The sequence below is a fragment of the Amblyraja radiata genome, chromosome 8 (assembly GCF_010909765.2).
Source record: "Amblyraja radiata isolate CabotCenter1 chromosome 8, sAmbRad1.1.pri, whole genome shotgun sequence".
Taxonomy (NCBI): domain Eukaryota; kingdom Metazoa; phylum Chordata; class Chondrichthyes; order Rajiformes; family Rajidae; genus Amblyraja; species Amblyraja radiata.
The window spans coordinates 4,176,083-4,192,735 of NC_045963.1; the positions used below are offsets into that span (position 1 = coordinate 4,176,083).

Genomic DNA, 16,653 nt, shown 5'->3' on the forward strand with positions numbered 1-16,653 from the left:
AGCAAACAGAATTTATCGTGAGCGAATGCAAAGAGCAAACTGGGAAGGAAGGTGAAATCAGTTTCATGTGTATTTAACAGAAATCAGTGAATCCCAAATTTACAAACTGTGAAAATACCAGAGAACTTCGGATTTGCACTGATGCATTGCAGTGTCACATGAACAAGTTGTTAGAAACATAGAAACATGTTATTTTCACAGTTTAAGTTTGTGACTTCTGAGGGCAATTCCTGACATTTACATTCATTTATTTAATTTCCATTTACTCAGAGGGATGGAGTGGCTCGAAGGCATTTTGAGTATGAGGAAATAAAGAAATGCAACAATAAATATGCCGGAAACCCCTGTTGAAAAGTATGCATGTGGAAATCAACAATTAATCAACAGTTCCCGCCTGTGCCATGTGTTGGAATGGCTTTTGGAGTGTGTGGAGATAACGTTTTCAATTGAATCAGCTGTAGCCTGCAGAACAGGTGAGAACCAGGAAACGCATAATTTAAAGGATTTTATTCTCGTTTACAGCTTATTTTGAACATTTTTTTTAAGTCAGCAGAATAATGTTCCAGAATTCATAGAAGATGCAAAATGACTTATTTCTTTAGCTGGCCAGCTAGTGGGATCACAGTTCTGACTGTTCAGTTTAATCAGCATCCGATTACTTTGACTTGAACAGGCTTTCCCAACTGAAGTGCTCAGCAACCTCCACATCTGTGCTTTTTGGAATTTCAGGGAATATTGTTTGCATCTTTTCTCTGAATTCCGTCAACTGCAAAAGAGGAGTTGGGAGAAGAGAGATTTGTGGGAACAAAAAAAAATTATTTGCACCAGTAATAATCAGTTTTTACTAAAGGTATTTATATTTTCTATTAAAAGGGACTCTTCAGTTTTTGCAAATGTGTGAAATCCATTTGGTTCAGAAATATTCTGAGTCAATAACTGTGTAGTTACATTTCAGAATGGCTTACATTGTTCTCGGAATAGCTCCAGAAATCTATAAAATTGTTTCTTCATGTTACATGTGATGCTAAAATTATCAATAATAATCGTGGACGTCCATTTACAGAGTTATATAAATACCATAAATAAGTGCTCAAAAATCTGTGCATTACTAATCAACACAAATTCAACTGAGGAAATCTCTCACGATAAACGACAATCTATTTGAAGATGATTCATTGGATTAGAATCAGATTTGCTCTGTTAAGAAAAATAGTAAGGTTGTTATTAATTCTGCAACAATAATCTGCCAATATTTAAAACCAGAAGTTAAGAATATCGATTTACAATAATTTACAAATTAGGTATTGTATTAAAATTCTAAACTTAACGACATTATGTCAAATCTTGTCCCAGTGCGGTTCTGGAAATAGGCACATTGTGGAATAAGACGCTGCAAAGGGAATTGTTTTTATCTTTCAATTCCTTACTTCAAGGGTCTCGAAACCAATTCAATTGGTTCATCTGAAACTTTGCCAAATCATGTTAACATTTGGCAAGTGTCCAATTTTGAGTCTTATCTTTTGATTACATGCCGAGTGAAACAGTGAGGAGGAACTTGTCATTAAGAAGATTAATTGGTTCCCAAGAAGATGGACAGCCATTTTGCTGAAAATATTCCTTCCATAATATCAACAAGTTATGAGGTTGTTTAGATCACACACCATACACATGCACTTGAATTCATAAAATACAAAAAATGACATCTAATTAGTAATAACTATCTGGTTATATGAATTTTTGTTCCAATGTTGATTGGGATATTGAACTTTAAAACCTTTATCCTTCTCACGAAAGTATTTGCACAAAGTAAATGAGGCTAGAGAAGGCTGAGCAGTAGTTTTGAATGCAACATCTGATGGATATTTTCATTGTTAGTTATAACATGTTATTGGCTGTAACAAATGTATTTGAATGTGCAATAATGCCTGAGCCAGATGTCTGATGAGAAAACTAATTCTTAGATGAACCATTGCCTGGTACAGCCTTTTAGTTCAGAGAGATACCCGGCGGATCACAGCTCATCGAGGTCACACCTACCAATGATCACTCGTACACTAGTTCCATGTTATTCCAGATTTGCGTCCTAAACAATAGGGGCAATATACAGAAGCCAATAAACCTACAAATCAGGTCTTTGGAATGTGGGAGGAAACCCGAGCACCCAGAGAAAACCCACGCGGTCACAGGGAAAATGTACAAACTCCATGCAGACAGCACCCATAGTCAGGATGGAACTCTGGTCTCTGGCGCTGAATGACAGCAACTCTACTGCTCCGCCTCTATGCCACCTTTTGATGCAATCCTACAAATGTCATCATAACATGTAGCATGTCTCTACATCAGTTGGACATCACAGTTTAAAAAGCATTACATGTGATCAGATAAATATTTCATTTTCCCCAACAACTTCTTGATATAATTTACAATTCCTTTCCTATTGTAGGAAGCTAGGTATTCCTTTACTGGATTTTTATGTTTGCAATTATGTACTTTGAAATAATGAATGGTTGGAAAGATCAAAGATTCCACTTGATTTATTTTCTTCCTTAAATTTGTGTCACAATACCAATAGTGAGGCTGATTATTCATTTTGACAAAAAAGTGGGTTATATTTCATAGTTGAGACAGATTGAGAACAGAACAGAAATGAATTAATTGGAAATTCATTTTAGTTAAAAATGTTGATGTTATTAAAAATACAAATGATCATAAATTGAAACAATTGTCAATTATAAATCTTGTCTCCTACTCCACACCTCCCTCTCTCCTGTAGCAACACGTTCTAGCAATACCATGCCCCTAGCCTGATGAACATTTGACGGATGCTCCAGCAGCATTGCTGTGGGAAAGGCCTGTTGCTCTCGACAGAGCTTGAACCCAGAGTTCCCAGCTATTCTTGACAGGTGAATCAGTGCAAGGTGAGTTTTTGATTATTTTACAATCAAAGAGTTGGCAGTGTTCACAAAATCCATACAGTTGCCTCTTTCTTAGCTTGGGATTCAACTTTTGTAGATGGAGTGCCCCAGGTCTGGCGAATCATTCCATTACTGATTTCAGTCACCTAATCCTTAACCATAATGGCCTAAGAGATTGTTCAGTCTAATGTAACTGTAATGACACATTCCACAACTAATGCTACTGTCTTACACTTTTGATGCATTGCATCTTAAAAAAGTATCTGACATTTCTCTGGAAAGATGCGGTAATATACATTTAATTATGCCCATACAAATGTATATAAAGGTCAATTTTCTAAACTCTATCCTCACAACTCTAATAACAAATTGAAATTAAAAATTCCTATTAACTGACTCAAAACAGAAAGAGGTGTTTAGGTAGCACATCTGAAATGCACCCGGAGATAACCCACGCAGGTCACAGGGAGAACATACAAACTCCATATGCACAGTACCCATAGATAGGATTGAACACAGATCTCAGGCGCTGTAAAGGTAGCAACTCTACCAATGCACCACCTTAGTAATGGCAATGCAATACTAGCAATGCAAGTCTTTTCTGATATCCTCTTGTATATAAATGGGTTCTTACAGGTAACCACCATGGCCCTGAAATCCAGGAGTGATATTATTTTTGCCTTTAAACTTTGCATAGTCGGCAATCAATTATTGGAATTAAGGATGCCATGTGGGAATAAAAGGGATACCCGTAGATTGTGTTGAGGCTTGTCCGCTATAACTGACTATAAACCGAAGGTGGGCAGTATCGCTGGCAACAACGGGTCCCTTCCAGATGAACTCAATGCATTCTACACCCGCTTTGAGCCCACCTCGCCCGTCCCGGGTCCGCCTGTATCAACGGTTACTGTGGCAGATGCAACTTGTCCAGATGGAGAACATAGCCGTGTCCTCAGGACCCGAGCGGATCAGCTGGCAGAGGTATTCACAGACATTTCAAGCCTCTCACGGCTTCATTCTAAAGTCCCCACTACCTTCAGGGAGACGACTACTATGGTACCAAAGAAAGGTAAGGTAGCTTGCCTCAATGACTGTTGTCCAGAGGCTCTAACATCAACCATCATGATGTGCTTTGAGAGAATGGTGATGGCGCACCTTAAATTTAGCCTCCCATCCAGCCTTGATCCACTGCCATTGCTTACTGTCTCAACAGGTCCACAAAGCCAGCTCTCTGGCCCTTAACTCATCACTGGAACACAGAGACAACACGACTACTATATTAGATTCATGTTTATCAACTCTAGCTCTGCCTTCAACACCATAATCTCATCCAAACTCATCTCCAAACTCCTGGACTTGGGAATCAGCTCCATCAGCCTTTGGATCCACGACTTTGACCCGCTGGCCACATTCAGTGAGGTTAGGTGACGACATCTGCTCCACAATAATTCCCAACACTGGTGCTCTACAAGGATGCATTCTCAGTCCTCTACTATACTCCCTATAGTCACAACTGCACAGCCAAATTCGCTACAACTCCATCTACAGGTTTGTTGTGCTGAATCACAAACAATGACGAGACGGATTACATTAGGAAGCGAGAGAGAACCTAGTAACATAGTGCCAGGGCAATAACCTCTCCCTTAGCAAGATCAACCTCAGAAAGCGTGTTGGAGTACGTGCCCCAATCAGCATCAAAGGTATCGAAGTGGAAATGGTTGAGAGCTTCAAGTTCCTTGGTGTTAATGCCATTGATCTGTTGTGGACCAGACACACTGATGTGACAGCTAAGGCAGCACACCAACACCTCTATTTCTTGAGGAGACCGGGGAAATTTAACTTGTCTCCAATGACTCTAAAAACTTCTGCAGATGCATCATAGAAAGCATACTGTCAGGTTGCACCACAGATTGGTTTTCGACTATTCGGACTGCAAGAAATTGTAGATGTAGCCCAGTCCATCACACAGACCTGACTTCTCAACATTGACTCCATCTACACCTCATGCTGCCTCAGAAAAGCAGCAAACATAATCAAAGACAGTCAATCACCTCCTGCCCTACCAGCAGAAGAGTTATGGGGATGTCCCACTGTACGAGCTAATTCAAGAGTTCTCCCGAGTTTGCCCTGATTCGAACTCGGAGAATTACGGTAATGGCCGCTCGTAGGTACTCGGGGCTCTCGTGGACATTTTTTCAACATGTTGAAAAAGCTTCACGAGTCTTCCCGAGCTTACCACGTTTCCCCGAGTACCTGCCGTTAGCGTTACGAACTGCTATGAGGCGTCCCGAGCTCTGACATACCCGCAACGTACATTCTACGTGCTTACCACGAGTTTGATTTTTTTTTTAACTCAGAAGAGCTCTTGAATTAGCTCGTACAGTGGGACAGCCCCTTTAGCAGTTTACACAATGGCCTTATTAGCCAACTCAGAATCCATAAAACCAGTACAAGTCATCCTTGATTGTGAGGGGCTTAACCAAATACAATTCAGAATTTTATGCTCCTCACTTTCAAATCCATTTTAATCTTTATAGCTTTTAGCTAGTTCATACCTTCATTTTTTTTTAACTATTCATTTTTGGGAGTTGGGTATTTCAGATTTATTGATTTATTGCCTGTCCTTGGTTATCCCCAATATGTTGGTGATCCATCTTCCTGAGCCACTGCAACATTGTGTGGTGATTTTGATAAAATGGTATGGCTTGACAGATCACTTAAGATGAATATTGAGAATCAATTAGGTTGTTGTGGGTTTGGAGTCGGATGTAGCCAAAGACGGACAAAGGGGGCTGGTTTACTACCCAAATGCACCAGATGAAGAAAGACTGGATAGACTCGGCTTTTACTTGCTAGAATTTAGAAGATTGAGGGGGGATCTTATAGAAACGTACAAAATTCTTAATGCAGGAAGATTGTTCCCGATGTTAGGGAAGTCCAGAACAAGAGGTCACAGTTTAAGGATAAGGGGGAAGTCTTTTAGGACCGAGATGAGAAAAAAAAAATTCACACAGAGAGTGGTGAATCTGTGGAATTCTCTGCCACAGAAAGTAGTTGAGGCCGGTTCATTGGCGATATTTAAGAGGGAGTTAGATGTGGCCCTTGTGGCTAAAGGGATCAGGGGGTATGGAGAGAAGGCAGGTACGGGATACTGAGTTGGATGATCAGCCATGATCATATTGAATGGCGGTGCAGGCTCGAAGAGCCGAATGGCCTACTCCTGCACCTATTTTCTATATTTCTATGAGATTAACAATAATCCACTTAATTGCTGACAATTGATTTATTATTCCAGATTTAATTATCTGAATTCAATTTTCCTAGCTACCAATCCCTGATTTGAACTCAAGGCTCCTGAACGTTCACTCAGGCAAATAAATCAAGCAAATTGGTGGTCACTTCCACCAAGATGACCACGAGAGACTACAGATATTGGAATCTGAAACAAAAAAACAACAACTGCTGGAGGAACTCAGATGGTTGGACAGCATGAAGTTCCGATGGAGTGTCGCAACCCAAAATATGGACAATTTCTCTCTTCCCCTCCTCTGCTTGCATATGCTTCTTAACCCGAGGAGTTCCTCCAGCATTTGATTTGGTTTTATTTTGTCAGTTCTGTCATTGCTATTGGCTGCCAGGGGTTCCCCAATGCTGCTGCCAATGCTTTCTCCATACACTAACCTAATACAAATTTGTACAATTAAATCCTTTGCTGGACTTTTCACCAAAAATATATATTTTTTTAAATCAAGATCTGTCTTTGCTCAGATAAATGTATTGAAACTAGCTCGAGGCAGCTTCCATTCCCTCGTCACCCGGCACCTCAACTGCCCTGTCGTTTTAATCACAGAGGAGTCTTGAGACTGGAAATCGCTGTTCCAATTATAAATAAAAACGTGATATTCTGAAAACAGCTGACGAATTGCATAACAGTACAGTTTCAGTGACTGGTGATTCTGGCAAGCAGTATGAGATTAAATACTTACACTGTGGGCTCCTACAGTTTTCCAGATCGTTAGGCTAATCAAACCAACCCCGCACCAAGCATAGAGAGAGCCCCAGCCCAGGGCCTTCAGTGCAAGTGACGCGCCATTCTCGGGAACTGCAATGGATGCTGCCATCCCCTGGAATAGAAGGAAAAAACACGAACGGTTTTCACTTGCATCACATCTCAGACCAATTCAAAACATTTCACTTACAATGAAATACTTGTGTTTGACCATTGTGCACATTAAATCAGTTAATGCAAGTCAGATTTGGAAGGTTTCATCTGAAACAAAAACAAAACTTATTTTCAATTATATATATCAAACCTAGCTTCAAGTCCCTGGGCATACAAGCAAGGACAATGAGGCTGGTGTCAGAAATCAGAGTCACAAGGCAAGATTGGAAAAGGTTGGGCTTTTCAAATTTTGAAAGGCACCAGCTGACACATCTTCACCAATTGCAGAAGATTATTAGTTATGGAGCAGATAAATGAGGAAAGTTACAGCGACAGACAGAGAGAGGTTCACATCAATAAATGGCAAATTTAATGGTGCTTCAAAGTTCCTTGCATGAAGAGTAGGAAGAAAAATAAGAGTCCACTAACAAGAATATAGGAATACATTTTTTAAAATAGGCTGGAGTGAAGTATATTTGACAGATGTTATTACAGAAAGCACTGCTTCAAGAAGGCAGCTAATAAAAAAAGAAAATATGGGGATGGGAATTGCACAAGGTGAAATATGTTATGCTTCAAAGAGATAACATAGAAAATAGGTGCAGGAGTAGGTCATTCGGCCTTTCGAGCCAGCACAGCCATTCAATATGACCATGGCTGATCATCCAAAATCAGTGCCCCGTTCCGGCTTTTTCCCCCATATCCCTTGATTCCCTTAGCCCAAAGAGCTAATTCCAATTATCTCTTGAAAACATCCAGTGAATTGGCCTCCACTGCCTTCTGTGGTACAGAATTCCAGATTCACAACTCTCTGAGTGAAAAGGTTTTCCCTCATCTCAGTCCTAAACGGCATACCCCTTATTCTTAAACTGTGACCCCTGGTTCTGGACTCCACCAACTTCGGGAAAATGTTTCCTGTATCTACCCTGTCCAGTCAATAGACAATAGACACCCGCTACCTTCAGGTAGAAGGTACAGGAGCCTGAAGACAGCAACGACCAGGTTCAGGCATGGCTACTTCCCCACAGCCATCAGGCTATTAAACTTGGCTCGGACAAAACTCTGAACATTAATAGCTCATTATCTGTTATTTGCATTTTATCAGTTTATTTATTCATGTGTGTATATATTTATATAATGGTATATGGACACACTGATCTGTTTTGTAGTCAATGCCTACTATGTTCTGTTGTGCTGAAGCAAAGCAAGAATTTCATTGTCCTATCAGGGACACATGACAATAAACTCGTTTGACTTGACTTGACAATAAACAATAGGTGCAGGAGTAGGCCATTTGGCCCTTCGAGCCAGCATCACCATTCAATGTGATCATGGCTGATCATCCCCAATCAGTACCCCGTTCCTGCCTTCTCCCCATATCCCCTGACTCCGCTATTTTTAAGAGCCTATCTAGTTCTCTCTTGAAAGCATCCAGAGAACCCGCCACCACCGCCCTCTGAGGCAGAGAATTCCACAGACTCACCGTTCTCTGTGAAAAAAAGTGTTTCCTGGTCTCCGTTCTAAATGGCTTATTCCTTATTCTTCAGCTGTGGCCCCTGGTTCTGGACTCCCCCAACATCGGGAACATGCTTCCTGCCTCTAGCGTGTCCAAGCCCTTAACAATCTTATATGTTTCAATGAGATCTCCTCTCATCCTTCTAAACTCCAGAGTGTACAAGCCCAGCTGCTCCATTCTCTCAGCAGATGACAGTCCCGCCATCCCGGGAATTAACCTTGTAAACCTACGCTGCACTCCCTCAATAGCAAGAATGTCCTTCCTCAAATAGAGGACCAAACCTGCACACAATACTCCAGGTGTGGTCTCACTAAGGCTCTGTACAACTACAGAAGGACCTCATTGCTCCAATATTCAATTCCTCTTGTTATAAAGGCCAACATGCCATTCGCTTTCTTCACTGCCTGCTGTACCTGCATGCTTACTTTCATAGACTGATGTACAAGGTCCCCCAGATCCCGTTGTACTTCCCCTTTTCCCAACTTGACGCCATTTAGATAGTAATCTGCCTTCCTGTTTTTGCTACCAAAGTGGATAATAAGTTTATCCGTATTAAATTTCATCTGCCATGCATCTGCCCACTCCCCCAACCTGTCCAAGTCACCCTGCATTCTCATAGCATCCTCCTCACAGTTTCCACTGCCACCCAGCTTTGTGTCATCTGCAAATTTGCTAATGTTACTTTGAATCCCTTCAACCAAATCATTGATGTATATTGTAAATATCTGCGGTCCCAGCACCGAGCCTTGCGGTACCCCACTAGTCACTGCCTGCCATTCTGAAAGGGACCCGTTAATCCCTACTCTTTGTTTCCTGTCTGCCAACCACTTCTCTATCCATGTCAGTCCTCTAAGAATTTTATATGTTTCTATAAGATCCCCTCTAATCTTTCTAAATTCCAGCGAACATAACCCCAGTCGACCCATTCTTTCATCATATGCCAGTTCCGCCATCCTGGGAATTAACATGGTGAACCTACGCTGCACTCCCTCAATAGCGATAATGTCCTTCCTCAAATTAGGAGACCAAAATTGCACAAAATACTCCAGGTGCGGTCTCACCAGGGCCCTGTAAAACTGCTGTAGGACCTCCTTGCGCCTAAACTCAAATCCTCTCGCAATGAAGGCCAACATGCCACTGACTTTCTTCACTGCCTGCTGTACCTGCTTGCTTACTTTCAGTAAGCACATCCAGGTCTCATTGCACCTCCCCTTTTCCTAATCTGACACCATTCAGACAATAATCTACCTTCCTGTTCTTGTCAACAAAATGGATAACCTCCCATTTATCCACATTATACTGCATCTGCCATGCATCTGCCCATCACCCAACCTATCTAAGTCATCCTGCAGTCTCATAGCATCTTCCTCTTAGCTCACACTGCAACCCAGCTTTGTGTCATCCGCAAACTTAGAGATGTTACATTTAATTCCCTCATCTAAATCGTTAATATATACTGTAAACAACTGGAGTCCCAGCACCGAGCCTTGCGGCACCCCACTAGTCACTGCCTATTTTTTCTGAAAAGGACCCGCTAATTCCTACTCTTTGCTTCCTGTCTGCCAACCAGTTCTCTATCTATGTCAATACCCTACCCCCAATATCATGTGCTCACTAATCTCTAATTAAATTTAGAGATTAATTTTGCACACTAATCTCTTGTGTGGGACCTTGTCAAAGGCTTTTTGAAAGTCCAGATACACCACATCCACTGGCTCTCCCTTATCCATTCTACTTGTTACATCCTCAAAAAATTCCAAAATATTAGTCAAGCATGATTTCCCCATCATAAATCCATGCTGACCGATCCAGTCACTGCTTTCCAAATGCGCTGCTATAACATCTTTAATAATCGACTCCTGCATCTTCCCCACTACCAATGTAAGGCTAACTGGTCCATAATCCAATGTAACTCCACAAAAAGTGGAGTTACATTGGCTACCCTCCAGTCCACAGGAACTGATCCAGAGTCATCCACAATTTCTAGAGCCACCTCCTTGAGTACTCTGGGATGCAGACCATCAGGCCCTGAGGATTTATCTGCCTTCAGTCCCAACAGTTTACCTAACACCATTTTCTGACTACCCTTCAGTTCCTCCCTCCCACTAGATCCTCGGTCCCCTCGTATTTCTGGGAGATTGTTTGTGTCTTCCTTAGTGAAGACAGAACCAGGGTACTCATTTAACTGTTCTGCCATTTCCTCGTTTCCCAATATAAATTCACCTGTCTCTGACTGTAAGGGACCTACATTCGTCATCACTAATCTTTACCTTTTTTCATACCTAAAGAAACTTTTACAGTCTGTTTTTATATTTCCCGCAAGCCTTCTTTGTTGTCCTCTGTTGAGTTCTAAATTTCTCCCGGTCCTCTGGTTTGCCGCTTCTTCTGGCCAATTTATATGCCTCTTCCTTGGCTTTAATACTATCCTTGACTTCCCTCGTCAGCCTCCCAGTTTTATTTTTTTGCCAGACAGAGATGAACAATTTCTGGAGTTCATCCATGCGGTCATTAAATCTTCATCATTGCATCTCCACTGTCAACCCTTTTAGTATAATTTGCCAGTCTATCCTAGCCAATTCCCGTCATACCTTCAAAGTCTCCTGTCTTTAAGCTCAGGACCCAAGTCTCTGAATTAACCGTGTCACTCTCCATCCTATTGCAGAATTCCACCATATTATGGTCACTGTTGCCCAAGGGACCTTGCACAACAAGATCGCTAACTAATCCTTCCTCATTAAACATCCTCATTAATCCTTCCTCATAAAACTCAACAGCATAGTGTTTGTTATTGGATGTGAATTCCAGAAGTTTGGACAAATGTTCAGAAAGGAAGGTCCAAATTCCAGCAAAGTAATTGGGGAATTTCAAATTTAATCAAGAAATAAAAATTATTTTTGGAATTGTAAGGTAAAAATCATTTGATAATAAAACAAAAATGAAAATATTAGAGATTCTGAAAATCTAAAATAAAAATAGAAAGTGCTGGAGTAACTCAGCAGGTCAGGAAGCATCTATGGAAAACATGGATAGGTGACATTTCTGGGTTGGAAGCCATATTCAGACTATCTCACTACTTACATATTACTTTTGGAGCTGCACAGTATCCAGTATTGGACTATCCATTCATCATCATTGAGTTTAAATCCAAGAACTCTTTTTGTTTTTCAAACCAGCATATGCATTTCCTTATATCTACTGTTTAAGAAAGAACTGCAGTTGCTGGAGAAATCAAAGGTAGACAAAAAATGCTGGAGAAACTCAGCGGGTGAGGCAGCATCTATGGAGAGAAGGAATTGGCAACGTTTCGTGTCTGAAGAAGGGTCTCGACCCGAAACGTCACCAATTCCTTCTCTCCATTTGTTGTCTACCTTCCTTATATCTACTGTCTGGCACACAAGTGGGTGGTATTGCAGATAGTGAAGATGGTTGTCAAAAATTGCAGCAGGATTTTGATCGGTTGGCCATGTGGGCTGAGGAATGTTTTGGAATTTATTACAGAGAAATGTGAGGGGTTACATTTTGGAAAGCCTAACATGGGCAGGACCTACAGTACCAGTAGGGCTCTGGGAAGTGTTGTAGAAGAGAGGGATCTAGGAGTGCAGTTACATTGTTCTTTGAAGGTAGATGTGGTGGTCAAAAAGGCTTTTGGCACATTAGCCTTCATTAAGTCCGAGTATTAAGTATAGAAGTTGGGAGGTCATGTTGCAGTTATATAAGATGTTGGTGAGGCCACATTTAGAGTAATTGTGTTCAGTTCTGGACAGTTCTGGAAAGATGTTAAGTTGGAAAGGGCACAGAGAAGATTTACAAGGATGTTGCCAGGATTCGAGGGTCAGAGCTATAGGGGGAGGTTGAGCAGGGTGGGACTCTATTCCCTGGTGTGCAGGAGGACAAGGGATGATCTTCATCTTTTCAAATCACGAGAGGAATAGATTGGGTAGACGCACAGAATCTCTTGCCCAAAATCTGGGTAATCGAGAACCAGAGGTCATAGGTATTAGTTTTTTCACACAAAAGGTGGTGGGTATGTGGAATGAGCTGACAGAAGAAGCAGCTGATGCAGGGACTATCACAAGTTTTAAGAAGCAATTAGACAGGTACATGGATAGGACAGGTTTAGAGGGAGAGTGTCCAATCGCAGTAGAGTGGGACTAATGTAGAAAGAATATGTTGGTTGGTTTGGGCAAGTTGGGCCTGTTTCCACACTGTATGACTCTAAGTGGCTCTAGACAAGTCAAAGGCAATTTGACGTAGGTAATAAATTCTGTCAGTAATGCCAACACCCCAGGACGAAGTTCAAAACTCCTACAAATGTAGACAAATCGATTATTTACTCAATTAAGCTTAGTGAAAACTCAATGGACTGAGTCACCGCCAGGTTAGTCATTGATCCTACAGTAACTATGTTAAAATTTGTAGAATGTTAACATAGGAACTTGCTGCTCCACCTACCTTATGAAACCATCCAGGACTTTTCTTTTTAGCCATCGCAAGCATTGTGCCAAAACCTGCTAGCATTCCCACTGTAGCTACAGTACCAAGGAACAGACCACCTGACAAAATATTCAAGAGAGTCAAAAGTGTTTTATTGTCATAAGTGGGACCCGTTGGGTCCCTGTCACATGGGAGCCCTGGTCCCCCAACGCAATCCGTTCCCCAATGCAATATTCCACCCCTCACCCGTTCTCCCAATGCAACCCGTCCCCCCCAATGCAATATTCCACCACTCACCCATAGCCCCCAACTGCGCAGGCACGGCTCATTTCCCCTCATCCCTCCCCCTCCTCTTCACCCTCCCTCTTCTTTCCCCTCTCCTCCTCCCTCCCACAATCCCTGCCTCACCTCTCCCTCCCCTTTCCCCTACCCTCACACTCCCTCCCTCCCTCCATAACTCCTCTCCCCTCCCTACCCCCCTCCTAACCTCGCCCTATCCCCCCCACTATCCCTCCTGACCTCCCCTACTGCCTTCCTCTCCCTCTATCCCCCACCTCTCCTATTCCCCCTCCTCCCCCACTCTCCTTACCCCCCCCCCCACTTTACCCCCTCTTCTTCCCTACCCCTTCCTCTCCCTCAATCCCCCCCACTCAACCTCCTCACCTCCCCAGGATCTTTCCCCTCGCTTCCTCCCCTCCCCCAATCCCTCCCTCACCTCTCCCTCCCTCTCCTTTCCCCTACCCTCAATCACTCCCTCCCTCCCTCCATAAAAAGCAGCATTTGCAGTTCCTTCCTCCACAGGTCATTCATTGTTAGCTGTGGTTCAGATCCCGTTGACCTGACGATTGGACCAATTTGGGATGGGGGGGGTGGGTGGGTGTGTGTGTGTGTGTGTGTGTGTGTGTGTGTGTGTGTGCGCAAACTGCTCAGCCACCCTGCAACCCGACTCTCCCTCCCTCCGCCCACTCTAGCTCAGCCGCCGCTTGGCCCGTCCCTGCCCACCCGCTGCTGCCGCTTCGTCCGTCCCCCGCCCTGCTCTGCCCACCCGCCTACCTACCTGCTCGCTGCCGCTTTAGAGATATGAGAGAAATGTGAAGCACAAAAAAAATGAGTAGATTTGTGTTAATGCGTGGATCACAGTAAATAAGGTTAATAAGCTGGAGACTGGGGGCATATACTGTCTCATTGATATAATAAGACTTGGCTGAAACAAGACTTCTTACCGAGTTGTCCAGGGTACAAAAAAAAGGGATACATTTGGCAAAGCTATTATTGAATTATAAAACAGATTACATACTCTTAGGTTCAAAGAGTGTTTCAAAACAACTTAGAGTGTTCTTCTGTGTTCTAAAATGTGAAGAAGTGAGCAAAATAACTCAAATTAATGTACTGTAAACCCTTGAACAGTGATAATGTGGCACTTCAATCATCCTAATTATATACAGAAGAATAAAAGTATAAAAGAGGAAAGTGGTGTGATGGGTTGAAGGAAGTTGGAATCATAATTCTAAGATTTTATGTGTGTACTTTCTTGATCAATTAAATTCCCAATGAGGACATAAGCAGAAATGCATCAAGTTCTGACAAGAGGGTTATATTTAAGTTGGTAAGCATTTTGTGATGGTATCCACAATTTATAGTGTGTGAAAAAAGGGGAGGTAAAAAGAAAATGTGTGAAGAAAGTACTCAATGAGATCCTAATTTGTAAAATTGAATCATAGACAGGTAATTTGAATGTAATCTTGTGTAGGAAGGAACTGCAGATGCTGGTTTACACTGTAGACACAAAAAATTGGAGTAACTCTATCTTCCTTCTATCCAGAAATGCTGCCTGTTCCCCTGAGTTGCTCCAGCATTTTGTGACCATCTAAGAAAGATGCCATACGATCCTGCTGAGAAGTATTGGTGAGAAATTAGAACAGCAGGAACCGAACAGCAGTCTGGAGCCGAACTGAATTTTAGAACCGAACAGCAGTATGAATTTTAGAAACCGAACAGCAGGTAAACAACAGCCATAAGCAAAAGTGGAACAGATTTTAAATGTTATTGGGGTGACAACATGGGTACTTTGGACTTTTCAGTATATGTGAGGATAATAAGTAATTTAGGATAAAATAAACTAATTAAGGTTGGTCACTTAAATAATAAGCTATAAATACCTTTAATCATTTGTACTTTGTTTTCATCACTGGACTCAGGTGACTTGTTGCAGGCCTCCAGCTCGGGATCTCTGGCAACACGTTCAGTTTTCATCTCTCCAGAACAACAAGCTGTATTTTTGTGAGTTCCCATCTATGTCAATATCAAATAAAACCAGCCTTGACTATTTATGCAGAAGATAGACACAAAATGCTGGAGGAACTCAGCTGGACAGGCAGCATTTCAGGACAGAAGGAATGAGTGACGTTTCGGGTTGAGGCCCTTCTTCAGACTCGGTGACGTTTTGGGTCGAGACTAGAGATGCCTGTCCAGCTGAGTTACTCCAGCATTTTGTGTCTATTTTCGGTGTAAACCAGCATCTGCAGTTTCTTTCCACACATTTTGACTATTTATGCAGTCGGTTTGTAATAAACATAATCTAACAATTCCCAGTTTGATCTTCCCTGGAGAAGCGCTGACAAATCAAACCTCATCCTCAGTATTCATCATTGCTGTCAAGATGATGTGAAGCAGAATGTATAGGAAAGGACTGCATTTCAGACTTCTCGCTGTGAATGTCGAAACTATGTAGTCTGTGTTGATGGAAATCATGTCTGATTCTCTTAAAGGACTATGTAGAAAGGAACTGCAAATGCTGGTTTACACCGAAGATAGACACAAAAAGCTGGAGTAACTCAGCGGGCCAGGCAGCATCTCTGGAGAGAAAGAATGGGTGAAGTTTTGGCTTGAGACCCTCCTTCAGACTGAGAGTCAGGGGAGAGGAAGACTCGAGATATGGAAGGGGACGGTGTGAAAACAACAGAAAAAAGTCGAAGTTAGACACAAACAATGATCAAGGAAATGTAGATTGGTTCATTGTTAGCTGAGAGGGGAGTGGAAGATTGCAGCCTTCACGTGGTCCGCCCTGTTTCGACGAATGCAATCAACCCGGCATGCACAAACAAATAAGATCAAATAGTACAAGTTGTCCTACAACTTTAGGCTGTGCACGCCATACGCAAGAAGAAGTTGAGAGGGAGCTGACAATGAAGCATACAAGCAGCAAAATTAATCAGGACAGTGAAACATTTTCACACCTTACCCTTCCATATCTCTCGAATCCCTCTCGCCTGACTGAAGGAGGGTCTCAACTGAAACATCACCCATTCTTTCTCTCCAGAGATGCTGCCTGTCCCGCTGAGTTACTCCAGCATTTTGTTGTGAATCTGTGACCAATGCAACTAGTTGGGGAACTAGAAGGGGGAAGGGGATGGAGAGAGAGGGAAGGGGGGTGGGGGGGATGCAAGGGGTTATTTGGAGTTAGAGAGGTCAATGTTCATACCGCTGGGTTGTGAGCTGCCCAAGCGAAATATGAGGTGCTGCTCCTCCAATTTGCGTTGGGCCTTCACTCTGACAGTGGAGGACAAAGATTATAGAGGAGCCTATAAGATCTTTGGTGGAGGAGGCCCAGGACATGGGAGGAGGAA

The 16,653-nt window shown here is 42.4% G+C and overlaps 1 protein-coding gene across 2 annotated transcripts; it reads right to left on the minus strand.

The window, feature by feature from the left end:
- Positions 1-490: 490 nt before the first annotated feature.
- tmem242 (transmembrane protein 242) lies at positions 491-16,558 on the minus strand. Of its 2 annotated transcripts, none has more exons than XM_033025062.1 (5): positions 16,509-16,558; positions 15,187-15,319; positions 13,046-13,146; positions 6,902-7,039; positions 491-766 (listed from the first exon to the last, which is right to left on the minus strand). In XM_033025062.1, exons 2-5 carry the CDS (start codon positions 15,317-15,319, stop codon positions 656-658), a joined length of 483 nt encoding a protein of 160 aa, XP_032880953.1. In that variant the 5' UTR covers positions 16,509-16,558; the 3' UTR covers positions 491-655. The 2 variants fall into 2 exon arrangements, with proteins under 2 accessions (XP_032880953.1, XP_032880952.1); XM_033025061.1 differs by lacking the exon at positions 16,509-16,558 and adding an exon at positions 16,269-16,470.
- Positions 16,559-16,653: the final 95 nt, after the last annotated feature.

Bases quoted from the DNA above. Each gene is read 5' to 3' on its own strand.
- tmem242 (XM_033025062.1), bottom strand. From the start codon at position 15,319: ATGGGAACTCACAAAAATACAGCTTGTTGTTCTGGAGAGATGAAAACT. The intron at 13,147-15,186 runs GTATTTATAGCT...ATATTTTGTCAG, and splicing joins CAAAGTACAAATGATTAAAG to GTGGTCTGTTCCTTGGTACT. The intron at 7,040-13,045 runs GTAGGTGGAGCA...CTTCTATTCCAG, and splicing joins GTCCTGGATGGTTTCATAAG to GGGATGGCAGCATCCATTGC.